Source organism: Drosophila grimshawi, unplaced genomic scaffold (genome assembly GCF_018153295.1).
Source record: "Drosophila grimshawi isolate 15287-2541.00 unplaced genomic scaffold, ASM1815329v1 contig_1367, whole genome shotgun sequence".
Classification (NCBI taxonomy): Eukaryota; Metazoa; Arthropoda; class Insecta; order Diptera; family Drosophilidae; genus Drosophila; species Drosophila grimshawi.
In genome coordinates this window covers 10,255,157-10,276,658 of record NW_025062889.1, presented here as the reverse complement: position 1 = coordinate 10,276,658, position 21,502 = coordinate 10,255,157, and the positions used below count along the sequence as shown (strand labels likewise).

At 39.8% G+C, this 21,502-nt stretch overlaps 3 protein-coding genes across 6 annotated transcripts; 2 read left to right on the top strand and 1 right to left on the bottom strand.

The window, feature by feature from the left end:
- Nucleotides 1-20: 20 nt before the first annotated feature.
- LOC6559411 lies at nt 21-3,140 on the top strand. Of its 4 annotated transcripts, none has more exons than XM_032734777.2 (8): nt 21-758; nt 813-1,333; nt 1,393-1,541; nt 1,606-2,079; nt 2,172-2,273; nt 2,526-2,623; nt 2,676-2,825; nt 2,877-3,140. In XM_032734777.2, exons 1-8 carry the CDS (start codon nt 644-646, stop codon nt 3,005-3,007), a joined length of 1,740 nt encoding a protein of 579 aa, XP_032590668.1. In that variant the 5' UTR covers nt 21-643; the 3' UTR covers nt 3,008-3,140. The 4 variants fall into 4 exon arrangements, with proteins under 4 accessions (XP_032590668.1, XP_001986359.1, XP_032590670.1 ...); XM_001986323.3 differs by having other exon boundaries at nt 22-758; nt 2,514-2,623; XM_032734779.2 differs by lacking the exon at nt 1,606-2,079 and having other exon boundaries at nt 27-758.
- A 352-nt stretch (nt 3,141-3,492) lies between these two features.
- Nucleotides 3,493-21,128, top strand: LOC6559494 (probable beta-hexosaminidase fdl). Its single transcript, XM_032734355.2, has 6 exons — nt 3,493-3,812; nt 17,601-17,783; nt 17,841-18,397; nt 18,469-19,204; nt 19,264-19,582; nt 19,808-21,128. The coding sequence occupies exons 2-6, from the start codon at nt 17,620-17,622 to the stop codon at nt 20,060-20,062; spliced, it is 2,031 nt and encodes a 676-aa protein (XP_032590246.1). The 5' UTR covers nt 3,493-3,812; nt 17,601-17,619; the 3' UTR covers nt 20,063-21,128.
- LOC6560400 (GATA zinc finger domain-containing protein 10) lies at nt 5,998-13,181 on the bottom strand. The gene is made up of 4 exons (XM_032735631.1): nt 12,357-13,181; nt 9,226-9,376; nt 6,793-7,572; nt 5,998-6,687 (listed from the first exon to the last, which is right to left on the bottom strand). Exons 1-4 carry the CDS (start codon nt 12,779-12,781, stop codon nt 6,349-6,351), a joined length of 1,695 nt encoding a protein of 564 aa, XP_032591522.1. The 5' UTR covers nt 12,782-13,181; the 3' UTR covers nt 5,998-6,348.
- Nucleotides 21,129-21,502: the final 374 nt, after the last annotated feature.

Sequence of the window (21,502 nt, the reverse complement as noted above, 5' to 3'; positions counted from 1 at the left end):
CTCATTTATTTATATACATTTTATGAACATCACACGCAAGCAAAGGCAATAGAACACCGCCTAATATTAACAACAACAACAAAAACAAAGTGAAACATGTAAAATTGTGCGCAGTTAACATGATGCATGTCAGCACAGTTGTCGTACGGATGTTAGACGCCAGCTAAATAAACTATTCAATAATAAACAATTCAATTAGACAGGAATAGCATTAACGGTGAGCGAATTAAGCGCGCGAATAAAGTGATTTGTCAAAAATTGTGGTTGGCAATGTCAATTTGACATGTTATACTGTCACGTCTTCGAAAGCGTCTTATACTCGACGACCTGTCGATAAGCAGACGACAATGCTGCAGTGTTATCGATAACGCCAACAAATTTCAAAGGCGAGCATTTTCAAAATACGAATGGATTAAATAGGAGGCCATGTCAAATTTGTGGCAGCGACGCAAATGTCTAGTTAAAGTTAGTTTAATTCCAAAGCCGGTGCTGTGAACACACATAAACGGAAACTAGAAAATATATAGTACATATATATCTTATTTTTTGTTGTTTTTTTTTCCTGAATATTATTTTTTTTTGGTGTAGTTGCAAACTGCGCAAGTCACTTTGTGATTATCCTTTTGTCGTTGTTGTTGAGATCATGATATCGCCTGAGCACCATGAAGTTGATATGGTGCTGGATCGCCAAGTGCGCCAGAATATTCAGGACATGATGCACGAGGCCAATGTACAAGTAAATCTACTAAAAAATGAAGGTTAGTTTTGGCTCCTCGAAATCTAAAATATAAACTAAAAACAACTGCTTGTAGGTGTTTCGGTTCGTGAGCGCTACAATTCCGAGTCGAGCATTGAACAGGATCAGCAAGAGACAATGGCTGTGCTGGGCACTTTATCAGCCGATGAGATGGTCGAAGAGGATCAAGACTCGGAGCAGGCCGCACAGGAGATACAAAACTTCCACGATATGGTGGTGGAGACGCACATGGATGACAATGGTTCGTTGCGCAAGCGACGCGGCAATCTGCCCAAGCATTCTGTGAAGATCCTGAAGCGTTGGCTCTACGAACATCGTTACAATGCCTATCCCAGCGATGCCGAGAAGTTTTCCCTGTCGCAGGAGGCGAATCTGACCGTGTTGCAAGTGTGCAACTGGTTCATCAATGCTCGCCGACGCATTCTGCCGGAGATGATACGTCGCGAGGGCAACGATCCATTGCATTTCACCATTTCGCGAAGGGGCAAAAAGATCAGTCCAAACTCATCGAGCTCCCTCGGCTTGAATATAAACGGCACTGAGAATCCCATCACAAGCAGTCCTGCCTCGGAAGTGGTAAGTCTTTTGTGTTTGATTTAAATGGCCATTAAAATACCCATTCATATGTTGAGCAGGTTGTTGGTGCCACGGAGGAGGTGCACAGCGCTGCCGAGATGCACGATGGAATTGCGAATGTGCTGAGCAACTTTGATCAATATGTGCGTACCCCCAATGGTCAAATGGTCAAAATGGAGCCGGAGTTCGATGACAGCGTCATTTATAGGTAATGATCACTGTATTTACATATATAATTGTTCCTCGAGGCCTAAAAACAACTCTGTCTGAAGTTGGCAGCAAGCAATATCAAAAAATCCGTTGGGTTTTCAGCGGTTGCATGCCTCGTTGCAGGCGAGCATTCTCGATAAGATTCACATCTTTCAGTCGCGCAAGGCAACAGCCACAAGTGAAGGCAACAACAGTATCAGTAGCAGCATTAGCAACATCAGCAGCAACTGCAACAGTAGCAGTGGCAGTGGCAGTGGCAAATACCGAGGCAACACCAATTTTAAGATATCAAATTTGGATAGCCAGTTGCCAGTTGACAAAGTGAAACAGGAGAAGACGATGAGAAAGCGTGCCTGCAAGCGCCACAAAGAGTTCAAAGCAACGCAAAGTGGACCACATAAGATTATTAGGCACGAACAACATGAAAACGAGCAGCAGAATCAGGAACAGTTGCAGGAGGAGCAGTCTCAATCGAATCTGTCAACGCAAGTGTTTTCTTATCAGGATGATTGCAATCGTTTTAAGCCTGCACTTAGGTAGCTTCATATTTAATCTAGTTTTATTAAGATTGCTTAAGTTTAGACTAAGCATTAATTTTGGGTTTCGCTGATTGTTCCCCATCTCACAGATCGGAGGGCGAGGAGAGTGGCGGTGATTACGAGTCCTGCACGCAGGCTAGCGAGGAAGAAGGACGCTTCGAGAACTCCGATGACTGGCAGAGTGTCATTAAGTAAGTATTAGTTTTATAATAAGCCGGACAATAAGCAAAAGATTACATTAAATGAGAAGTTTGTTGTAGCCAAAGTTTAATGTTAACTTCCTTTTTTTTTAAATTGTTGTTTCAATTTCTAAATCTAAATTCAATTTTTGCTATTTTTAACGTGTCAATTTCATGACAAATACAAACACAACAAATGAACAACTTGGCTCGCCTTGCTTTTTGCCTTTGTACTTTCTTAATGCTATGCAGGACCGTTTTCAGCACCGAGGAAGTGACAACCACAAAAACTAATCCAAATGCCGCCACCAACTCCAGTTCTGAGCAATTATTGCCTACGCAGCAGTTGTCTAAAAATGAGGGTATGTACACCAAATACCCTGGAATATAAATATAAAATATCTGCAATTATAGACAATCAAATCTTTGGCGCCGAGGCGGCCACTATTGTCACCAGCAGCAGCAGTACAACGGATGTTTCATTTGCACCCCAGCAGGAGGAGAATGCTAATCTCGTCGAAAATGATAATACCCAGTTACAAGTGCAAACGCCTCCACGTCCAGGTGAGCAACACTTCTTATTGCTTGACCTGTTTAACGATATTTTGTTTGCAGCCTTAAGTCGGGAGGAACGTGATAAATATAAATGTATTTATTATCTTGTGGAAACGGCAATGGCTGTGCGTCAAAACGATACAGGTCAGGATGGAGAACTTGCCTTCATGGTCAACTATTTGAACGACTAAGCTTAACTCTAAGACAAGGATTTATTGTACATATTTATAGTATATAATATGTGATTTAAATGCAGGTATTCTGTATACCTGTTCTTGTTAAACTTATTAATCTTATTAAAGCGTGTAAGCATTTCATAATATATATAGCTCATAATGTCAAATTGGCCGATTTGAAACGGATTTCTTTATTTCAACTTTGTTCTTGAAATAATTTACTAAGCACAGAGTTTGCGGAATTTTGTTCAACAGAAAAAATAATATTTTGCCAGTATATATTAGCCTAAAATTAAAAGTCAATTATGCTTCAAAATTAAAACGGCTAATTTAAACGATAGTTACAACTGTTATATCGATAATAACCGTGTTGTGTAATCGATATGTTTGGTTTGTTTCTCACTCACGTTACACTGCACACACAGGTAATAGTTTTTTGGGTGACCACAGCTGTGTATGTTAGTGGTCGCTGTTAGTGATGAGTTACGCGCAGCAGACAAATGCGGAATTTGTGTAAATAACAATAAGAATCAATGAAAATGTAAATGTGCAACAACGTACACATATGATGTAGTGGCTCAACTCGAATAAACGCACAAGTCCATCGAACAAGGAAACGTTTTTCAAATTGCGGCTGCTGCTGCTTGTCGCCATCAATCCGCCGCACACTTAACCTGTCGCGCTGCCAGCCACAAAAACCAAGCTTACGCTTTAAGCGATTGCGGGTTAGCTGAGAAGCAACGGCGTCGGCATCTGCATCGGAATTGCTGTCATAGTGCAAAATCAGGACATGCCAAGAGCCTTTCAATTTGCAGTGTGGGTAAGTATCTTAAATGCTTAACTTGATTGTGTACCTCTACACACACGAACACACACACACATGCATGCACATATACATATGTAAGTAGGTATTTATGTTGCTTGTGTCTGCCATCAGAGCTCGCTTTTTTGTCTTACTTTCAGTTTTGGCTTTTTTCTTTTTCTTTTGGCACTACTTGCGTCACCAAAAGCTGCAGTTATATTTTGCGTATGTACAAATATAATTATGTGTGTGTGTGTGCATGTGTGCATTCACATTCACTCAGCTGTTGTCGTTTTTGTATTAACAACTACTGCAGCTGCTGTTACTGCTGTGGTTAACCGTTATTGTTATCTCATCTTAGTGTTTCAAAACGCTTTTGTTTTAATTTTTTTAATGTGAAATCTGTCGAGCCATTTTTATTTTGTCGTTTTTGACTTATCAGCTGATTTGGGCAGACCCAAAATGTAAAAAAAAAAAACAATACATCCGCTCTTTATTTATATACACAATTTATTTTTATATTTTTTTTGATTATAATTGTGTCAGTGCTGTGCGAATATTAAATATTTTTAATCGTAAATTATAGTTTTTTCTCTTCCACATTTTTGACATGTGAAGGGTATCTACAAATTTGTGGGTATTTTGCAGTCGCTTTCATCCGACAACAATCTTATTTTTCTCTCAATTGGTCACATCATTTTGTGCTTTGTTTTTCTCCCCCTTGTTGGGGCAACGTTGTCTATTTTTAAGCACGTGCCGTTGTCGTCACTCTCAGTCTTATTTCGGGAGACACTTTAAGCACACATTAATTAAATGTTAGATAAGGATTTGTGTTAGCTGAAAGTAAAGACTTGTTAATAAATGTAACATATAAGCGGCAAACAGAAAGGGTCAAATAATTATCGATGCGACTTCCCCCTTAGCCCCATCCCCTCCACCCACTTCTTCCAGTCGCCGTCAACATCTCATGCCGTCACTTGGTTCGTCATTTTCCATATGCGCTCTCATCTATGCGCTATTTTTTTTTTTAGCTTGTCGCTCTCTCTCTTACACTTTCTCTCTAATTTCGTATGCGGTGGCTGCCTCACTTGTTGTGCCGCCATCAACGCAATGCATCCATTTTCAGTTGCAAATATAAGCCACGCGAGTTCTCAACTAAATATTCTGTGAATTTTTATTTGTTCTATTTTTTCTGTAAATAATAAAAATTAATATGTTTTCCAAGCATGTGTGTTAAACGATAAACTGATTTTGTGCTTGATGCGAGCAGCATTTGTTCGAAATGGTTGTTTTGCGTCGTCGGTAAATTGTTAGTTAATTAATAGTGGTTGCAGTTATCATTTTTGATAAAATTAGAATCTTTGGTCATACACTCGTGACAGGAAATTTATAATGTTAACCCACAAACAGACAGACAGATATGTGAGCCTGTCTGGGGTAACCCTATTTTTAGCACAAGACAAAATCCGCAACCTTATTTGAGTTAATTAAAAATTGCGATGCTCGGGCGAGAGTGAATTCCAGTACAATCATTACAGTCATTCATTCCAGTACAATCATTACAGTCGTTCATATTAAAACTGCCCGCCGTTTGTGCCGACAATTCAAGGTTGCATTATATGCTTATTCTTTCTTTTTCTTGCAAAATATGACAGATAATGAGTTCACAACAAGCACACATACATTTTTGAGTACGGTACTTCTGTCTGTGGCATTGACCAAGCCAGGTTTAACGGTGTTCGTTGGTCTTCTTTGGCTAAACGAACGAGCGAGACAGCAACAGAACGTTCTCTCGCCCATTGAATATACAGTTGCGAAAATAATAATAGCGCCACTTTGATAGTTTTTCTTACTGAATAATCAAACAATCCATTAACTTTGCAATTCTTCTAAGTATTTAGTTTTAATAATGAAATTGACAAAAGACACGTTTGAAAAAGTTTCTTGTGAGAGTGGTGCTATTATTTTGTTCGCAACTGTACTTACCTAAATACCCTATCCATGTATTTTCCTTTCACGGTTAACAACCAGTCGTCTGTTGGTGGTGGTCACTCTTGGTCCACTCATTCGTTATGTTTAATGCAAAATCAATCAGCTTAGCTGTGATGATGAGCGTAAAAGCTAACGTTCTCGTATTACGGTGAAGGTTCTCCCTGTCAATGATTGTTGAATTGTTCACGGGTTAGTGGCTCAGTGGGCTAAATATAATGTTCGAGTACATTTTGATTTTATTGATATTTTTTTGTTTACAGATTGCTTGCAGCAAACGATCTCTGGGATATGCATGCTTACAACTAATCATTAATGGGTTTTGTTTTAGATTAAAAATCGCGCAAACCGTGTTTAAGCTTGCACTTATTGGGAGTTAAGAGCAATCAGTTTGCAAACAGTTGTTGTCGCCAGTTGTAAGAAAAAAAATCACACTGGTCACATGATTTAAGCATTAACAACAACACATTCCAAACTGTTTGCTCAACGCCTTAATCACTTAGAAAATAAAGCACATTCGTGATTTGGGACATTTTGAAATTGAAATTCCCATTTTTTCTTAGTTTCACACATAGCCACTGGATTCGAGCTTGAGGGCGCCCTCGTATGTGGGCAGACCCGATACGTCAATGATTTTGCTCATATCCAGACTGATGATGCCGTTCTCATTGATGTTGCTCATATCCAGTACGGTGGCAACTTCTGTTGTTGCTGCTGTTGCAGCTGCTGTGGCATTGTCATTTTCGTCTGTGCCAACATCAGCATCAGTTGCTGATGTGGCTGCAATTGTATTGTCCGGCGTATTGCCATTTGCCGTATCTGCATCATCATCAATTCGACTGTCAATTTGATTGCAACTATCTGTGGCAGCTAGCGGCTGTTGTTGCTGTTGCTGCTGCTGTTGTTGCTGCTTTGGTTGTTGCTGTAGCTGATGTTGCTGTTGCTGCTGCAGCTGTTCCTGCTCTTGTTGCTGCTGCAGCAGTTGATGTTGCTGTTGCTGTGGCTGCTGATTTTCTTGTTGCTGCTGTTGTAGCTGCTGTTGCTGCAACTGTTCTTCAACACTTGCCACATTGTCATTGGCATCGAAGTGTTCTAGACCGCTCTCCAGGGATGCCGTTAACGCCTCCTCTTCGGGCGCATAGCGGAACTTGCCACACAGTGGACAGCCACTGTTGTAGTGGCTATGTTGCTGCTGTTGCTGCTGCTGATGCTGCTGATGCTGTTGACTATACTGCAAATAGCGTCTGCCGAATGTGTTTAGCCGCAGGGCGCTCTGTGCCTGCTTGCGCGCCTGCAACGCTGGCGGCAATGGTGGCGGTGGCGATGACGTTGACGACGTCGTCGTCAGGTATGTGTCCAGCTCAAGGCAATTGCCGTTCCGTGCCGCCACCGCTGCTGCGGCTGCATTCCACATGTTCTCCACTTCGGCACGCTGCAACGAGCAACATGATTGGGCATTCAATGTGCGTTGCAATTGCTTGTTGGCCAAGACTTCGCCGGCATTGACAGCGGCACTGCTGCTGCAGCTGCTGCTGGCCGCCAGTCCATCGGCGCTGCCAATGTCCAGCGTGGAGCGATAACCGGGCGGCGGTGACACACGTTGCAGCAGTAGTTGCTGCTGTTGCAGCTGCAGTTGCTGCTCCTCCAGATGTTGCTGTTGCTGCTGCAACAGCTGCTGCTCGTGCAAGACAACGGCATCATACGAAGGCGGTGGCTCATGATGAAGCGTGGGCAGAGTGGTCAAACCGTCCGTTGAATCGCCCAGAAACAGACCCGACGTCTCATAGCACTGCAACAGAAAACGTGTTCATAATCATAAAATAACAGTCGTGTTTTAAATGATTGATAATGTTGTATAAGGAAAAACTTAATTAACTTATCCTAATCCATATTTATCTTAGCATATTTATAAGAGCAGCACATGAGGAAGGTATATGCATGCCTCTGGCTACCTTTAGGCTCAAATTGAGCGCGATCCCACACAGTATAACAACAGGCCAACGGACCTACCTGTACGCGCAGCAAAAAGCAAACTGCTGAAAAGTCCGAAGCAACCACAGACAATGTCTACTCCATTAGGCGAAATTAACACTAGACCAAATAAAAAGTTTAAATTGCACACACATCATAAATTGAGAATCTAATAGAGAGCAGTACTTATTTCTGTACCACCGTTGACAACTTTGGGTGACACGGACTGGACCAAGTTAACGTTGATTTACTCCGCTGTCGTCGGCGACGCTGCCTTTTCCCACAGGGCCAACAAACAACAATAAGCGACTGGGTAAATGTAAGCGGGGTGACCCCCGAAGGAGCGGGACAACAAACAACTTATTAAAGCCAACAGCAAAGTGGAATCTAGTCTAATATCCAATTGCTAAGGGTCGCTTGCACTACTACTGCGGCCAACAACAATTGTGGCCTTTTGTGCGTGGCCCTTGGTCAGTTTTATTTCACACCTGTCAAATGGTTTGCATAAATATTCATTAACGACTCAGGGCTTAAGTGTACACACTCAGAAATGGAAATCGCTTTGAAATTTATAAAAAGGTCAGTTCGCATTTTTTTAAGACAATAATAAACCAGAAATTTTCTTTTTCTAATTCAAGTGTAAGTTTTTCTAAAATTCAGAAAATGTATTTCAAGGCTTTTACAGTTGTAGCCAGAATTCATACACTAGCTCTATGGTTATTTATGTTATAACTAAATACTCATATTCTTTGATTTCACATATATAACAAATTTAGATTTATATATTCGATTTGAAAACTTTTCATTACTTGGCTTTTAATTTATCTTCTCTTCTTTTCTACTTTTAATTACCTTGTTGGAAATATATTTCCTATTAAAGGGTAATTTTCTAAATTTCGAGCAATTTTTTTTTGTCTGAGTGCGATTTTAATACTGTGACTCAAAGTTATACAGTTCATAAGTGCAGTGCGTGTCAATTGCTGAAATGGTCAATCGATTGGCCTCATTATTACCCATTAATACTACATAGTTTTAAGTTTAATTACAGGTTACACCCTACATTGATACTCTGACACAGATTATGGAATATATGTTTACTTTGTACAATGTCTATCCGGCTGGGATGCCACACCCATTGTTAGCTGGGAGATTTCGAATGAGTGCTTGACTGTCTACAGACAATACTATATATATGCTATAAACTTTTATATATAATATACTTTTTTGGTGATAGACTCTAGTGAGCACTACATACCAAACCAATATCTTATCTTATCTATTGCTATTTTAACTTGAAAAAAAATGGAAAAATTTAAATATTAAATCAGTATCATAAAGAGTAGCGACGGCATAAGTTCATACATCGAGAATTGATAGTGCTCAACAATTTCTAGTATGTTATAAATACCTTCTTATATATATATATATACAATAATTCTATATAATTATATATATATTTATATCATCTCACCTGTTCAACGCTGTAAATTTCCATATTGGGATCGTTCTCCAGCCAATGATGCTGTTGCTGCCTGTATGCGGCCTCAGTACGCTTTTTAATATTGCGATGGCAACAATAGCAGACCACACAAAGTATTGTCGTTACCAGGCATAACATCGACCTATTTAACAACAATAACAACAGAAATCAATAATTAGGTTTGGCTTCACAAAAATTCAATTCAGTATATCTGCCTTACAACATTGATCTGATTTAGTATCATACATAATTCAGAAAAACAAATAAATAGTAATTTCCCATCTAATTGGATAATGCCAAGAATTAGTGACATCATCGGAACTGACTAAAATATTATAATAAAAATTTTTAAATTGAAGATAATTTTATACAGTTAGATTTGTTTTTATTATTTGTTATTTATTTAATGTGGTCTAAAAGCAGACCACAAGTTTAAAAATTAAGCTTTATCTTTATTGAAAGTGGCATATTTCTGACATTTTGCTGTAAGCGGCCAACCGAATCGGAACATTATATCACGCAGCTTGCATAGGAAAACCATTTATTTTATTATTAATATATACAGACCAAACTTACATAATAGGCGTGCTTTTAGTTGTAAAATCATCAATAATCCACCATATCAGTAGTTGATTCAAAAGTGGTGTTATCAAAATTGCCATAGATAATGATATATCCATATATACACACATATATATATGGAGTATTCAGTTAACGGCCAGCCGTCAAATTGAAAACATGTGCAGCTGTTAATTGAAATGAAGATTATTGCCACAGTAGCAAAGATATCGGAACGGATACTGGCGGAAAATAAAGTCTAAGAAAGTAGTCAGAACTTTTATGATATGTTGTAGAAACTGTTTGTGAAATATATATGAACGATTTTTCTTTCTTTTGCGTTATATGGCAGCTAATAGTTGTTTAAAGTGTACAAGTGCATAGTAATATTTGTATATACTCGTATATACATAACTACGGAACCGCTATCTAAGAAAACCGCCTTTTCTTGTGAGTAATATGCATACTGTATGCTTATGTTTGTTATCAATGAAATTGATTACGAACTGCAACTTCAATGTGGCCCTTATTAATTTGGCCTAACAATTATCGATATCAATTGTGTATCTGCCTACCAATGTGTGTATGTGGCATTTGGGGCAACGCAGCAAGCCTTTGTGTTTGTGCGGGAGGCACATTGACAATATTGCCACAATATGTTATTTATGTTGCGTTTGTGATGGTATTGATGCGATTGTGAATTAATGATTATTTTTCTTTTGATTGCTCATTCAATATTATATTTTGTGTAAGCAAGTGAAATGAGTTCTTTATTATTTTATATATATATATTTTCGTAAAGTTTTAATGTAGCCTGCAATTTCTGGTAGACTTAAAAACTGTCCTGCGCCACAGATGTATTGTTCCTTGTTCATTTGCTTTTAAGCTGTAATAACATGCAATTTTCCAAATTATCCACATGTTGAGTTGTTCTGTTCGCAACCTAGATAATACAGCAACACAGTAACCCCGTTTGTCTGTGCCTCAAAACTGTAACACGTCACACAAATCAATGATGTCACTTAATCCACTTTAAATGCAACATAATGCGGCACTTGTCCTTTGTCCTCTGCCTTAGTTCACAGTGCCTTTCTCTCTCTCTGCTTACACCCCAATTTCCCCGATTGCTTTCCCCATTTTCCGCTGTGCCTCACGCAATTTCTCGCATGTCAACAGTTCATTAAAAGCCCAAAACGCTGCCAAAGAAGTGTGGGCGGAGTAGCTAAAACTATCAGTGGCAATTGCAGCATATTGTATACCCTTTGCATAGGGTATAACAGCTGCTGCCACAAAATGTGTAATGCATTGAAGGTGATATTCTCGAAACCATCAGAAATAATCATATATTTTCTGGATCTGTTTGAAAATGAAACAATAATTTCCAGGCAATGATATTTAATTATCTGTCTGTAAAAGTCTATAAAAATCATCCCACTTTATCATGTTTTCCAACATTTAATTTTTTTTAATGAAATTAACATTTTGCTACCAGATATCTGTCAAGGGTATTAATCCTTCGACTGCTATTCTGGGTATTGTTAAGTTTTTATTGACTAGTTGTAGACAATCGATTTAAAAATAAAATGTTGAAAATAAGTTACAGTTTTCGAAGTACACGCTGCTTGCGCACATAAAAGTTTCGCTTGTCAATTTCAGTGTTTGTTTTTACAAGCACTTTTTTTTTTGTTTGCTTTCACCCACTTAATTTTAGTACCTACTGATCTGAGCTCCTATTGCAGTGAAATTAATTTAAGAAAGCGACAAATTACACTTTTTTACCCAAAGAGCAGAGAGAATAACGTAATGGCACCAATTAGGAGACATCATTACTTTGTCAAGCCAATGTAAAATGAAGAAAAATACTTTTTAATAAACATCCGCTGCAGACTTGCTTGCATTTTTGATGTTAGCACTAATTATTCGTACTTTGGCCACTTTCTCTGACAGTATCACATTTTCACGGTCTGCATGAGACTCGTTCCCATAGATCTGCTAGTATGAGCTGATTCATTTACATTACTTAATTATATACATATTTTTCAGAACTCATTAAACTTGAATTTGGAAGGGATATCTTCGAATAAAAAAATGTTTTTCTGACAAGAAATTAGTTGGCTACCAATTTTTGTTCCTAATCAGATAGAAGATTGAAATATCTGCTCAAACTTTATGATATAGTTCGATCATAGATTTACCCCCTCAAATCATTACACATTTCGAGACGAATCTTTAAAATACATTCTTCAAATTTGAGTGTGCATTAAAACTGCACCCGACAGTTTTCAGACAAGCCATATGACTATTGAAATTAGTTGGAGTTGTTGCTGTGTAAAGTTAGGTTAATTCGAGAGTGCAAATCAATAATTATATTATATATATATATATATTATATATTGAAATCCTTGCATTTCTTATTTGCTCTGGCAGCAGCTGTCTTTTACTTATTAAAATAGCGTCTGCTGCTCGTCAGTCTGTCAGCTGCAGTTGCCTAAGCAAACTTTAATAGCCTGCATTTCTCATAAATTAATAAAGAAGCTGAGGCGTGCTTCATCAGCGTCACTCACCCGCCAAGCAGCAGATTCACGCTTCCATTGACAACATGCGCATAGGTCTGTGAGCCACTGCCTCCGGCTGAACTACTGTGACCGCTGCCGGCAGAGCCAGCGACGCCATTTAGCAGAGAGATGCCGCCTCCAATGCCGCGCTGCTGATTGTAGAGACCCATGCCGCCATTGTAATATGTTGTAATCGAGGAGCTGCTGGCAAGCTCCTGGGATTGCAGCAACTCGTCCTCACTAACGGTTAAAGATTTTAGATCCATTGTTGTTGCTGACGGTGCTGTCGTTGCTGTTGCTGTCGTTGATGTTGATGTTGACATGACTGTTGCATTGTGTGGCAAGGGATGCTGCAACTGCTGTTGCTGTTGCTGCTGTTTGTGTTGCTGTTGCTGACTGACCGCCGCGATTATTGCATAACGTTGTAAGGACATGCCGCCTTATACTTATGACGGTTGCATAACAATTAGACCGTAACAAAAAATCAAACCAAACACAAGCACAAGCACCACAGAAACACAAACAGTCCTCAGACTGACGCAAGCAGTACGCAAGACATAGCGTTGCCTGGCGCTGCAAGCCCTAGACTAAACCAAGGACAACGGCCCAGCCTACTTAGCCCTGCTGTCCTGTCTGGGTGTACGTGTCTACGGGTGTCCGGGTGTATGGGCGTACGGGTGTAGCTCTAATGTACGTTGGCTTGACACGCGAACTGTGAACACACGGAGGGCGCGATCGATGGCCAAGGTAAGCTTGCTACCAGCAATTTGTACAAGTGTTACTATTTCTATTTTCGCTGTGGCAGGCAACTCGAGTCGCGGCGCGGCGCGTCGCGTTGTGTTGCCTCGCTTTCGCCGTGCTGTGCTGTGCGTCTTGGCAAATGCGTTGCGCTGTTGCAACTGAGTCCCGGCTTGACTTGCTGACTGCCAGCCTGACTTGGCTTATCCTTTTGTTGTGCGGCACGACGAAGTTGTTAGGCAACCGATGGTCGCAGCTCGTCATCGGCTTCGGTTGCCGTTCGTTCGTGCAACAGCACCTACTACTTCGTATTATCTTATTTGACTGACTGTTGCTGTTGCTGCCACTGCGCGCCTGCTACATTTTGTGGCGCCATTTTGCTGTTACTTTTCGCTGGCTGCTTTCCCTTTTCAACTGCCCTAGCAAAGGCCAAGCACAGCCATTTGTATTGAGCTTCCTTTTCGTCTGACTTTGTGTGTTCCTCTCCGTCCACATACACAGAAAGAAAAGCGTACTCAATACGTTAAGTTTCTGAATTCAAGTACTGTTTTCCTAATCCCAGAATTGTTAACTTAGCATCTGTCAAGAACAAATCTTGTGTCCCCAATTTGGGAACCGAGAGAGACGAATTTTTTCGCGGTCAGTACTCACAACCAAGGTGATTTTTTCCAGTTATATTTAGAATAATACTATCTCATATGCTATTTTGAGCCACCCCATTTTCATTAGGCACTAAAAGACACTTTATCTGACAAATACATTAAATATAAGTAATTTGAGAAGTTTTTCTTGCTATTTAGTCATTTTTACTTAATGTTAATAATTAAATGCTCGATTATAAAAACAAAACATTCTGTTTTGAGTATGACGTCGATGCACCAAGTTCTCAATGTATCCTCGCGATTTCTTTCTGTGTATGTGTACGTATGTGTGTCTGTGTGTGAGCGGTTCCTGCACGTTTCACATCAAATTGAGCGCCAACTGCCTTTGTTGTGTGTACGACGATTGTTGTTGTTGTGGCAACCGTGCATGCCATTTGAACAACACTTGTCGCCAACTGTCGTTTTTCACGGCATGCGACCATAAATAATAATGCGACGCTAAGCAACAGTCGATGTCCAGCATATTGAGCATGCCACGGTGCACGGAGCGTATGCACAATATGCAATGAGCACACTTACAAAACCATAATAACTCTTATTTTGTATGCATATTTATTGCTTTAGTAACAATAATCAATAGCATTCATTTGCGTAAGCTAAAACTAATCCGTATACTTCATTTATTGTGTATACATCGCATATGTGTGCTCAATATTCTGACGGTAGACTGTAACGGCGTCCAGCAGCTGGCTGGTTGTCTGCGTGGTTGGCTGGCTGGCTGGCAGGCTGGCAGGTGGTTCAAGAACATATGTAAATACTTGCACGCCATTTTTTGGGCGGCTTGTGTGCGCTCTAGCCAAGAAAATCTTGAAATGCTAAAAAATCCGTGAGAGTCGCGCACATAGTAGTAGTTTACTTACACCTCGAGAGTCGTGTGCGCCCCGGCGAGCGAGCAGAAGCACGTCCATTAGGACGACATCATTGGCGGCCAAGTTTACACAAATTCAGTTCGTTCGCTTCAATCACTGATTGCCAAATGCCAAATGTGTGATTTAATGATAGCCTTGTGCAGCGTTTAAGTTTAGAAAAAAATATAATAAGTGATAGTGCTAGTGATAACAGGCTAAGGCTGAGACTGAGACTGTAGCTGTAGCTGTAGCTGTTTCTCCATTAGAGTTGCTGTGTTTGTCTGCGATTCGCTGGCACAGATGAGACCGCCCCCATCTCCTTCAGCCCCACCTTAGTATGTGATGATGGATAGTTTTCTACGCTTTTGCTCAATAAGCAATTCATTGCGCACGCGCTGCAGGTAAGCATTGCCCCAAAACATGATTCGCGGCCAGCCCTCAAATGTATGCTATGTTGAACAGTGAAGCTCTTGCCCAAAAATTATTCATTATTCACAAAGTATATTTCTAAGACAGAAGATTTTCTATTTCTAAAAATCAGCAGGTTTCTTTTTGCTCAAATTTAGAAAAAGTAAATGTCTAATTTGCAGCGTTGATTTTTTCAATAGCTTTTTTGTTAAGCACATCAGTCTTATTTTTTGTATTATAATTAAATAAATGTTACAATAATATACTTATGAGTTAGAGTAGAGTTTAGAGCTATTAAAGGCTTATACTCAAATGAATTAATATGCCAATTTTTATAGTTTCAACAAATGTTTTTTGTTGTTGTAGAATATGCCCCACTGTGCGTTGTTGTGTTTGGAGCTGTGCCACAATTAGTTGTCAGTGCGACAACTAATGAGCCAGCCACTGAGCGCAAACCCACAAAGCTAGCAAACCTTTTTTTTTATTTTGAATGCATTAACCATGTACGCCTCTTGATTTATTATGCACAGAGACCCATCAAGAGTAATGACGTAGCTAACAGTCACCGAAAAGGTATACTGCCTGCTTATGAATTGGCCACACTCCACACTCCGCACGCTTGGTAATAACACGTTTTTGTTAGCAGCGGTCAACGGTATTTACCATTTGGTATTGACAGGTCGCCACAAATTGTCGACTATGTCGATGTATGTGTATGTGGCACGTGTGTAGGCATCCGCCACATTAAGAACAACTATCCATATTATTGTACATGCTGCGCAGGTGCATGTTTCAAATATTTTTGGGCAGTTGGTTCAACTGATATTTAATTTAGACGCACGCAATGCTTGCACCACAGGCTGTGTTTATTTATTATGGAATAAAACAGACTCCAGTTAATGTCAATAAGCATACATGACTAAATATATATATATATATATATGCTATATCCATATCAGTCAATTGCAAGCGTTAGTCACCAGTCACCAGGCAGCGAACTGTTCCCGACGAATGGGTGTGTGGGCTTGTTAATGGGTATCTGGGTGTGTACAAGATTGTATTGTGTTTACAGTTGAATGGAGTCGATGGAATCAATTCCTCTCTCTCTCTGATTCTCTGATTTTTAAGTATAATTTTGTTTTGTTTGATTTAAGTGAACTACTTAATTCTTGAAGGCTTCAACTTAATGATTAATGACTAATAATTGATATGACAAAGGGAGTTTAATTAATTGGAGCTTAATTGCTTTATTGATTGAAAAACAAATGCGTGTGAGTCTTCTTCTAACAAGTTTATTATTTTAAGAAATAAGCATGACTTCTTCTGTTTTAAGTAATAAAGAATAAGCAATCGATGTATCATCGATGAGTATACAACTTTGTTGCTATTTAACTACTTAGCCTGAAACTCATTTTCAGAGAACAATGTACTAATTTGCTGGGTACGTGTTTATTTATCCCACAGCCGTAAATTGAAAATTGGTTCCCTAGCAAGGTCGTATATATATATATTTATATATATGTACAACCCAACCAACTATTAATTCGTGTAGCAAGCATTTTTCTGGAACTTTTATTTATGTCTAGGGAATGAGTACACAAACAGGCTTGTGCCTTTTGGAAAGGTAATTTAATTACCTTTAATATCATTTAAAATAAGCACAGGTTGCAAACATGACCAGTTTGAGTCTGCAGTTCATTCACTTAGCTACTTCGATTGCGTCAGTCGTCAGAGGATGCTTCAGCTCAAATTCCAGGTTCTGTCTTTCTTAGAATGTTAAGTATTCGTCTCCCAAGCCTGTTGATATATAAATAATAATAGTGCTAATACAAGATTACTAGATTAGAATTATATCTAACTATGCCTATGACAGATCTTTGTGTGTTTACTATAAAGCAGGCGATTATGAAATTTAACTAGTTTAAATACCGTTTGACATGAGTAAAGCAATATATTAAGTCATGCGACCGATTTACGTATTCCAACAACTTGGCCAGGATTATCCCTGGTAACTATAACTCTCGAATTTCACACAACAAAAGTCCTTTCCTAAGGCCGCTCGTCGTAAGTGCTTTGGTTCTGGTTTGGTTTTTATAACCGACCTATATTACTGATTATGCGCCGCACAGAACAGTAAACAAAAGGCAACTTAAAGCTAACTCCACTTTCCACAAAACCGTTGCGTGTCGGATGCTATGTATATGAAAGACAAACAATTTTCCTATACGCTTTATGTGTCATAAAATCCAACACAATAATAACTACAGCCCAATGTCCTGTGTCCTGTGGCCTATGGCTATCAGCGCGCGATGAGGTTTTCTTTGATTTTATCGATTGTTAAATCCAATTCGCTTTAGTTTCATCAACCATGTGGCTAACATTAATTAAAGTTCGCTGCTTTTGACTTGTTGTTGTTAAGGGTTTTCCCCCTTCTGGGCTGATGACAATTTGTTTGTTGAGCCCAATTTTGATTGTTGTGCTTGCATTTCGATTGGGTAACTTTTATCACACTCTGAATTCATCAGACAAACAACATTGAGGCGTGTCAACTGTTGAATCGCTATTTAATATATATATATATTATGTGTATTTTACAGCTTACGTTACCTCTTTAAGATGTCGCTGGCCGTCTCGCTGCGCCGCGCCTTGTTGGTGCTGCTTACCGGAGCTGTTTTTATACTCACCGTGCTGTACTGGAATCAAAACGTGATCAAGACACAGGCGTACACCGAATCACAGCTGCGACCACATGCCCAAAAGGATCACCAATTTATACCCATGTAATTATGACAATTCAACAAATATCGAATCACTCAATTTATATGCAACGTTTGCAGACCATTGGAGAAATCGTGGACCTACAAATGCGAGAATGACAGATGCGTGCGAGTTGGCTACCACAAAAACGGGCAGGACGCGAAGCGTGTCTCTTTCATTAGCTGTTCGATGACTTGTGGTGATATTAACATTTGGCCCCATCCCACCACCAAATCACTGATCAGTGCTCACACGCTGCGCTTCTCCGTGGAGGATGTGCAGCTGCATTTGGATTCACCGCATCGCGAGGTGTGCAAACAGTTGAAGTTATCCTTCGATTGGTTTCTGAAGCAGTTGCGGCAAATACAGCGCTTGAACTATGCGGTTCATACATCTGAGATGCCAATGGCAGCATCAGCTGCATCTGGTGGCAGTGAGTCAGCGTCACGATTGAGACAGCATAATACCGATCCGGATGTGGCAGAAACGCCACCAGTTGCCTCCCTTTTTGGGGCCACATTTAGCTCACATCGTGCTGGCGACTTGGAGAGTCTACAAGTGAAAATTTCGGTGCATAAATCGGGCGAGCTTGACTTTAAGCTGGACAACGATGAAAGCTATCAGCTAAGCTCGACATGTAAGTGCTTAAAAACAGAGACATCAATTGCTGCTTATATTGACTCTCTTTCTCTCTCGATCCTTACCCAGTTGAGAATCGTCGCATTGTTGTGCACATCACGGCGCACACATTCTTTGGCGCTCGCCATGGCCTGTCAACGTTGCAGCAGCTGATTTGGTATGATGACGAGGAGAGATTGTTGCGCACCTATGCCAGCTCCCTGATCAATGATGTGCCCAAGTTTCGCTATCGTGGCCTCATGTTAGATACGTCGCGGCATTTCTTCACCGTGGAAGCGATTAAGCGCACAATTACTGCCATGGGCATGGCCAAACTGAATCGTTTTCACTGGCACATAACGGATGCGCAAAGTTTCCCGTATGTCTCACAGCACTATCCGGAGCTGGCCGAGCATGGTGCCTACTCGGAGAGTGAGACGTACAGTGAGCAGGATGTGCGCGAAGTGAACGAGTTTGCCAAAATGTTTGGGGTGCAAGTACTGCTGGAGATCGATGCGCCTGCGCATGCCGGCAATGGCTGGGACTGGGGACCGAAACGCGGCCTTGGCGAACTATCGCTGTGCATCAATCAGCAGCCCTGGAGTTTTTACTGTGGCGAACCGCCGTGCGGCCAATTAAACCCAAAGAATAATCACACCTACCTCATACTGCAGCGCCTTTACGAAGAGTTTCTCAAGCTAACCGGGCCCACGGACATGTTTCACTTGGGCGGCGATGAGGTGAACCTAGATTGCTGGGCCCAGTACTTCAATGACACGGATCTTCGCGGTCTGTGGTGCGATTTTATGCTACAATCTAATGCTAGGTAAGTCTATCGTATACCAACTCTGGATAAACCCAATTATAATTGATTTTGTTACGCAGACTGAAACTGGCCAATGGCAATGTGGCGCCCAAACATGTGGTTGTTTGGTCCAGTGCGCTAACAAACACCAAATGTCTTCCCAATAGTCAATTTGTGGTGCAGGTCTGGGGCGGCAGCACCTGGCAGGAGAACTATGACCTGCTGGACAATGGCTACAACATCATATTCTCCCATGTGGATGCCTGGTATTTGGATTGCGGCTTTGGCAGCTGGCGTGCAACTGGCGAAGCCGCATGTTCGCCCTATCGCACTTGGCAGAACGTGTACAAGCATCGGCCCTGGGAACGCATGCGACTCGATAAGAAGCGACGAAAGCAGGTCAGCAATATCAACTAACGAATAACTAGCTAACCAATATGTACAATGTTAAATTGTACCATCAAAAAGATATTTGTAGCTGATCAAAATTTCCCAGAGATATAACTTGGTCAAAAGTCTGAGATTTTTGATTATGGTTTGACCTCTAGATTAATACCCCATTTAAAGTTGGAAACGCGATTCTGCCATATTTATAGATTCATAGTAAAACAATTGTTTCAACAGGTGCTCGGCGGTGAGGTGTGCTTATGGACGGAACAGGTGGACGAGAGTCAATTGGACAATCGATTGTGGCCGCGAGCAGCTGCACTAGCCGAACGTCTGTGGTCCGATCCCAATGATGATCATGACTTTGATATTTTACCGCCAGAAGTGTTTCGTCGAATCTCTCTGTTCCGAAATCGACTCGTCGAGCTGGGCATTAAGGCCGAGGCGCTGTTTCCCAAGTACTGTGCACAGAATCCGGGCGAGTGCATTTGATATTATATGTAAGTGGAGGAGGCGCAGCTGGCGCCCAACCTGTGCGTTAATTAGTTAATAGTGTAATTGTTATTTTTTATGATTATATTACAATACATATTAAGCGTTAAGCGTCCACTAAACGTATGCGAAATAAGCTAACGAGATGACATTTTTAAGGACATTTTGCGACCAAGTGGTTTCTGCGTAATCACGAATTTCGTATTTTATTTCGAATAGTTCATTTTCGTATAATTTTCTCAAGAGACACACACGCACACACAGACACCAACATACACACTTACATACCTAAATATAAATATGACTATAGTTTTGGCAATTGACAAAATGTTTAGTTAGACAGTGATAGGCATTAGTTAATATACGAAATTAGTAGACTTCATACACTCACTGACATGCACACAACAGGTATATACTTTATAAGGCATACATGTATATGTAGTTTAGAGTGACTTATTTGACAGGATACACTTTTGATATTATAAAAGCTCTATTCTTGAAAAACAAAATACATGATATTCTTTAGTATACATAAATATATATATACATTGTGGGACAGTAAATTGATTTATGTTTCGTTTTGCATTAGGATTATTTTACATTACATTATCAGTGATACAAACAATGTGACCTTATGGAAAAAAAATAAATAAATAGAAAGCAAAAGAAAAACAAAAATAAACGAGAACAAATAAAAAACAAAATACAAGAAAAGCATAGATTTAATATACACGCATATGTAATAGTAATCGTAATCGTAATCGTAACATACATTTTTGCACGCATTGACAAAAGAAAAACTAGCAAATTTATAGCTAATTTTTATAATAATTATTGTAGAGCTGTGTTCACAGTGCAACTGATTAACAGTTTACCTGTATTTGACACCAAGTATGCATCATATTATGGATGCCTGTTAATAATGCAACACTGTGCACATTCCTAATCTTAGTTTACCCAAATAAATTATGTTTAACATTTATGTTGTACTTAAGAGAAAGAGATTTTGCTCTGTCAAAAAAAAAATGTTAGTTTTAAACATTTTGCTGTAACTTCAAGTCACTTTCAACAAACAAATAAACTTCAAGTCGAGTCTAAGCAATTCAAACTGATTTTTTTTTTATATGTGCTAATACATTTTGTCATGCAAATTTCAAATCATCAAGGCAAAAATTTGAATAATTATTTTTCTTTATTTCAGTTTTTTCTTTAGTTTAGCTAGGTGTCCTCGTAGTCTACAGTCCTGTTTAGAGACCGGTGAGTATTCTAATTGTCTTCTTCCCCATGGATATTACTTGCTTAAATCGTTTCTGATCATAAGTGGCTAAAGCACATTTCGCCTGTCTTACAACTTGTATAACATATAGAATCCAAACCACAATAAATGCTTACATCACTTTATTCACTTAGTCATCAGAGAACTACTCGATGTCTGAAATA

Coding starts and splice junctions, on each gene's coding strand:
- LOC6559411 (XM_001986323.3), top strand. CDS start 644: ATGATATCGCCTGAGCACCATGAAGTTGATATGGTGCTGGATCGCCAA. Junction 759..812: donor AAATCTACTAAAAAATGAAG/GTTAGTTTTGGC, acceptor AACTGCTTGTAG/GTGTTTCGGTTCGTGAGCGC. Junction 2,624..2,675: donor GCAGTTGTCTAAAAATGAGG/GTATGTACACCA, acceptor CTGCAATTATAG/ACAATCAAATCTTTGGCGCC.
- LOC6560400 (XM_032735631.1), bottom strand. CDS start 12,781: ATGTCCTTACAACGTTATGCAATAATCGCGGCGGTCAGTCAGCAACAG. Junction 9,377..12,356: donor GTGAATCTGCTGCTTGGCGG/GTGAGTGACGCT, acceptor GTTGTTAAATAG/GTCGATGTTATGCCTGGTAA. Junction 6,688..6,792: donor AACAGCAGCAACAAGAAAAT/CAGCAGCCACAG, acceptor CCAAAGCAGCAA/CAACAGCAGCAGCAACAGCA.
- LOC6559494 (XM_032734355.2), top strand. CDS start 17,620: ATGTCGCTGGCCGTCTCGCTGCGCCGCGCCTTGTTGGTGCTGCTTACC. Junction 17,784..17,840: donor GATCACCAATTTATACCCAT/GTAATTATGACA, acceptor CAACGTTTGCAG/ACCATTGGAGAAATCGTGGA. Junction 19,205..19,263: donor ATGCTACAATCTAATGCTAG/GTAAGTCTATCG, acceptor TTTGTTACGCAG/ACTGAAACTGGCCAATGGCA.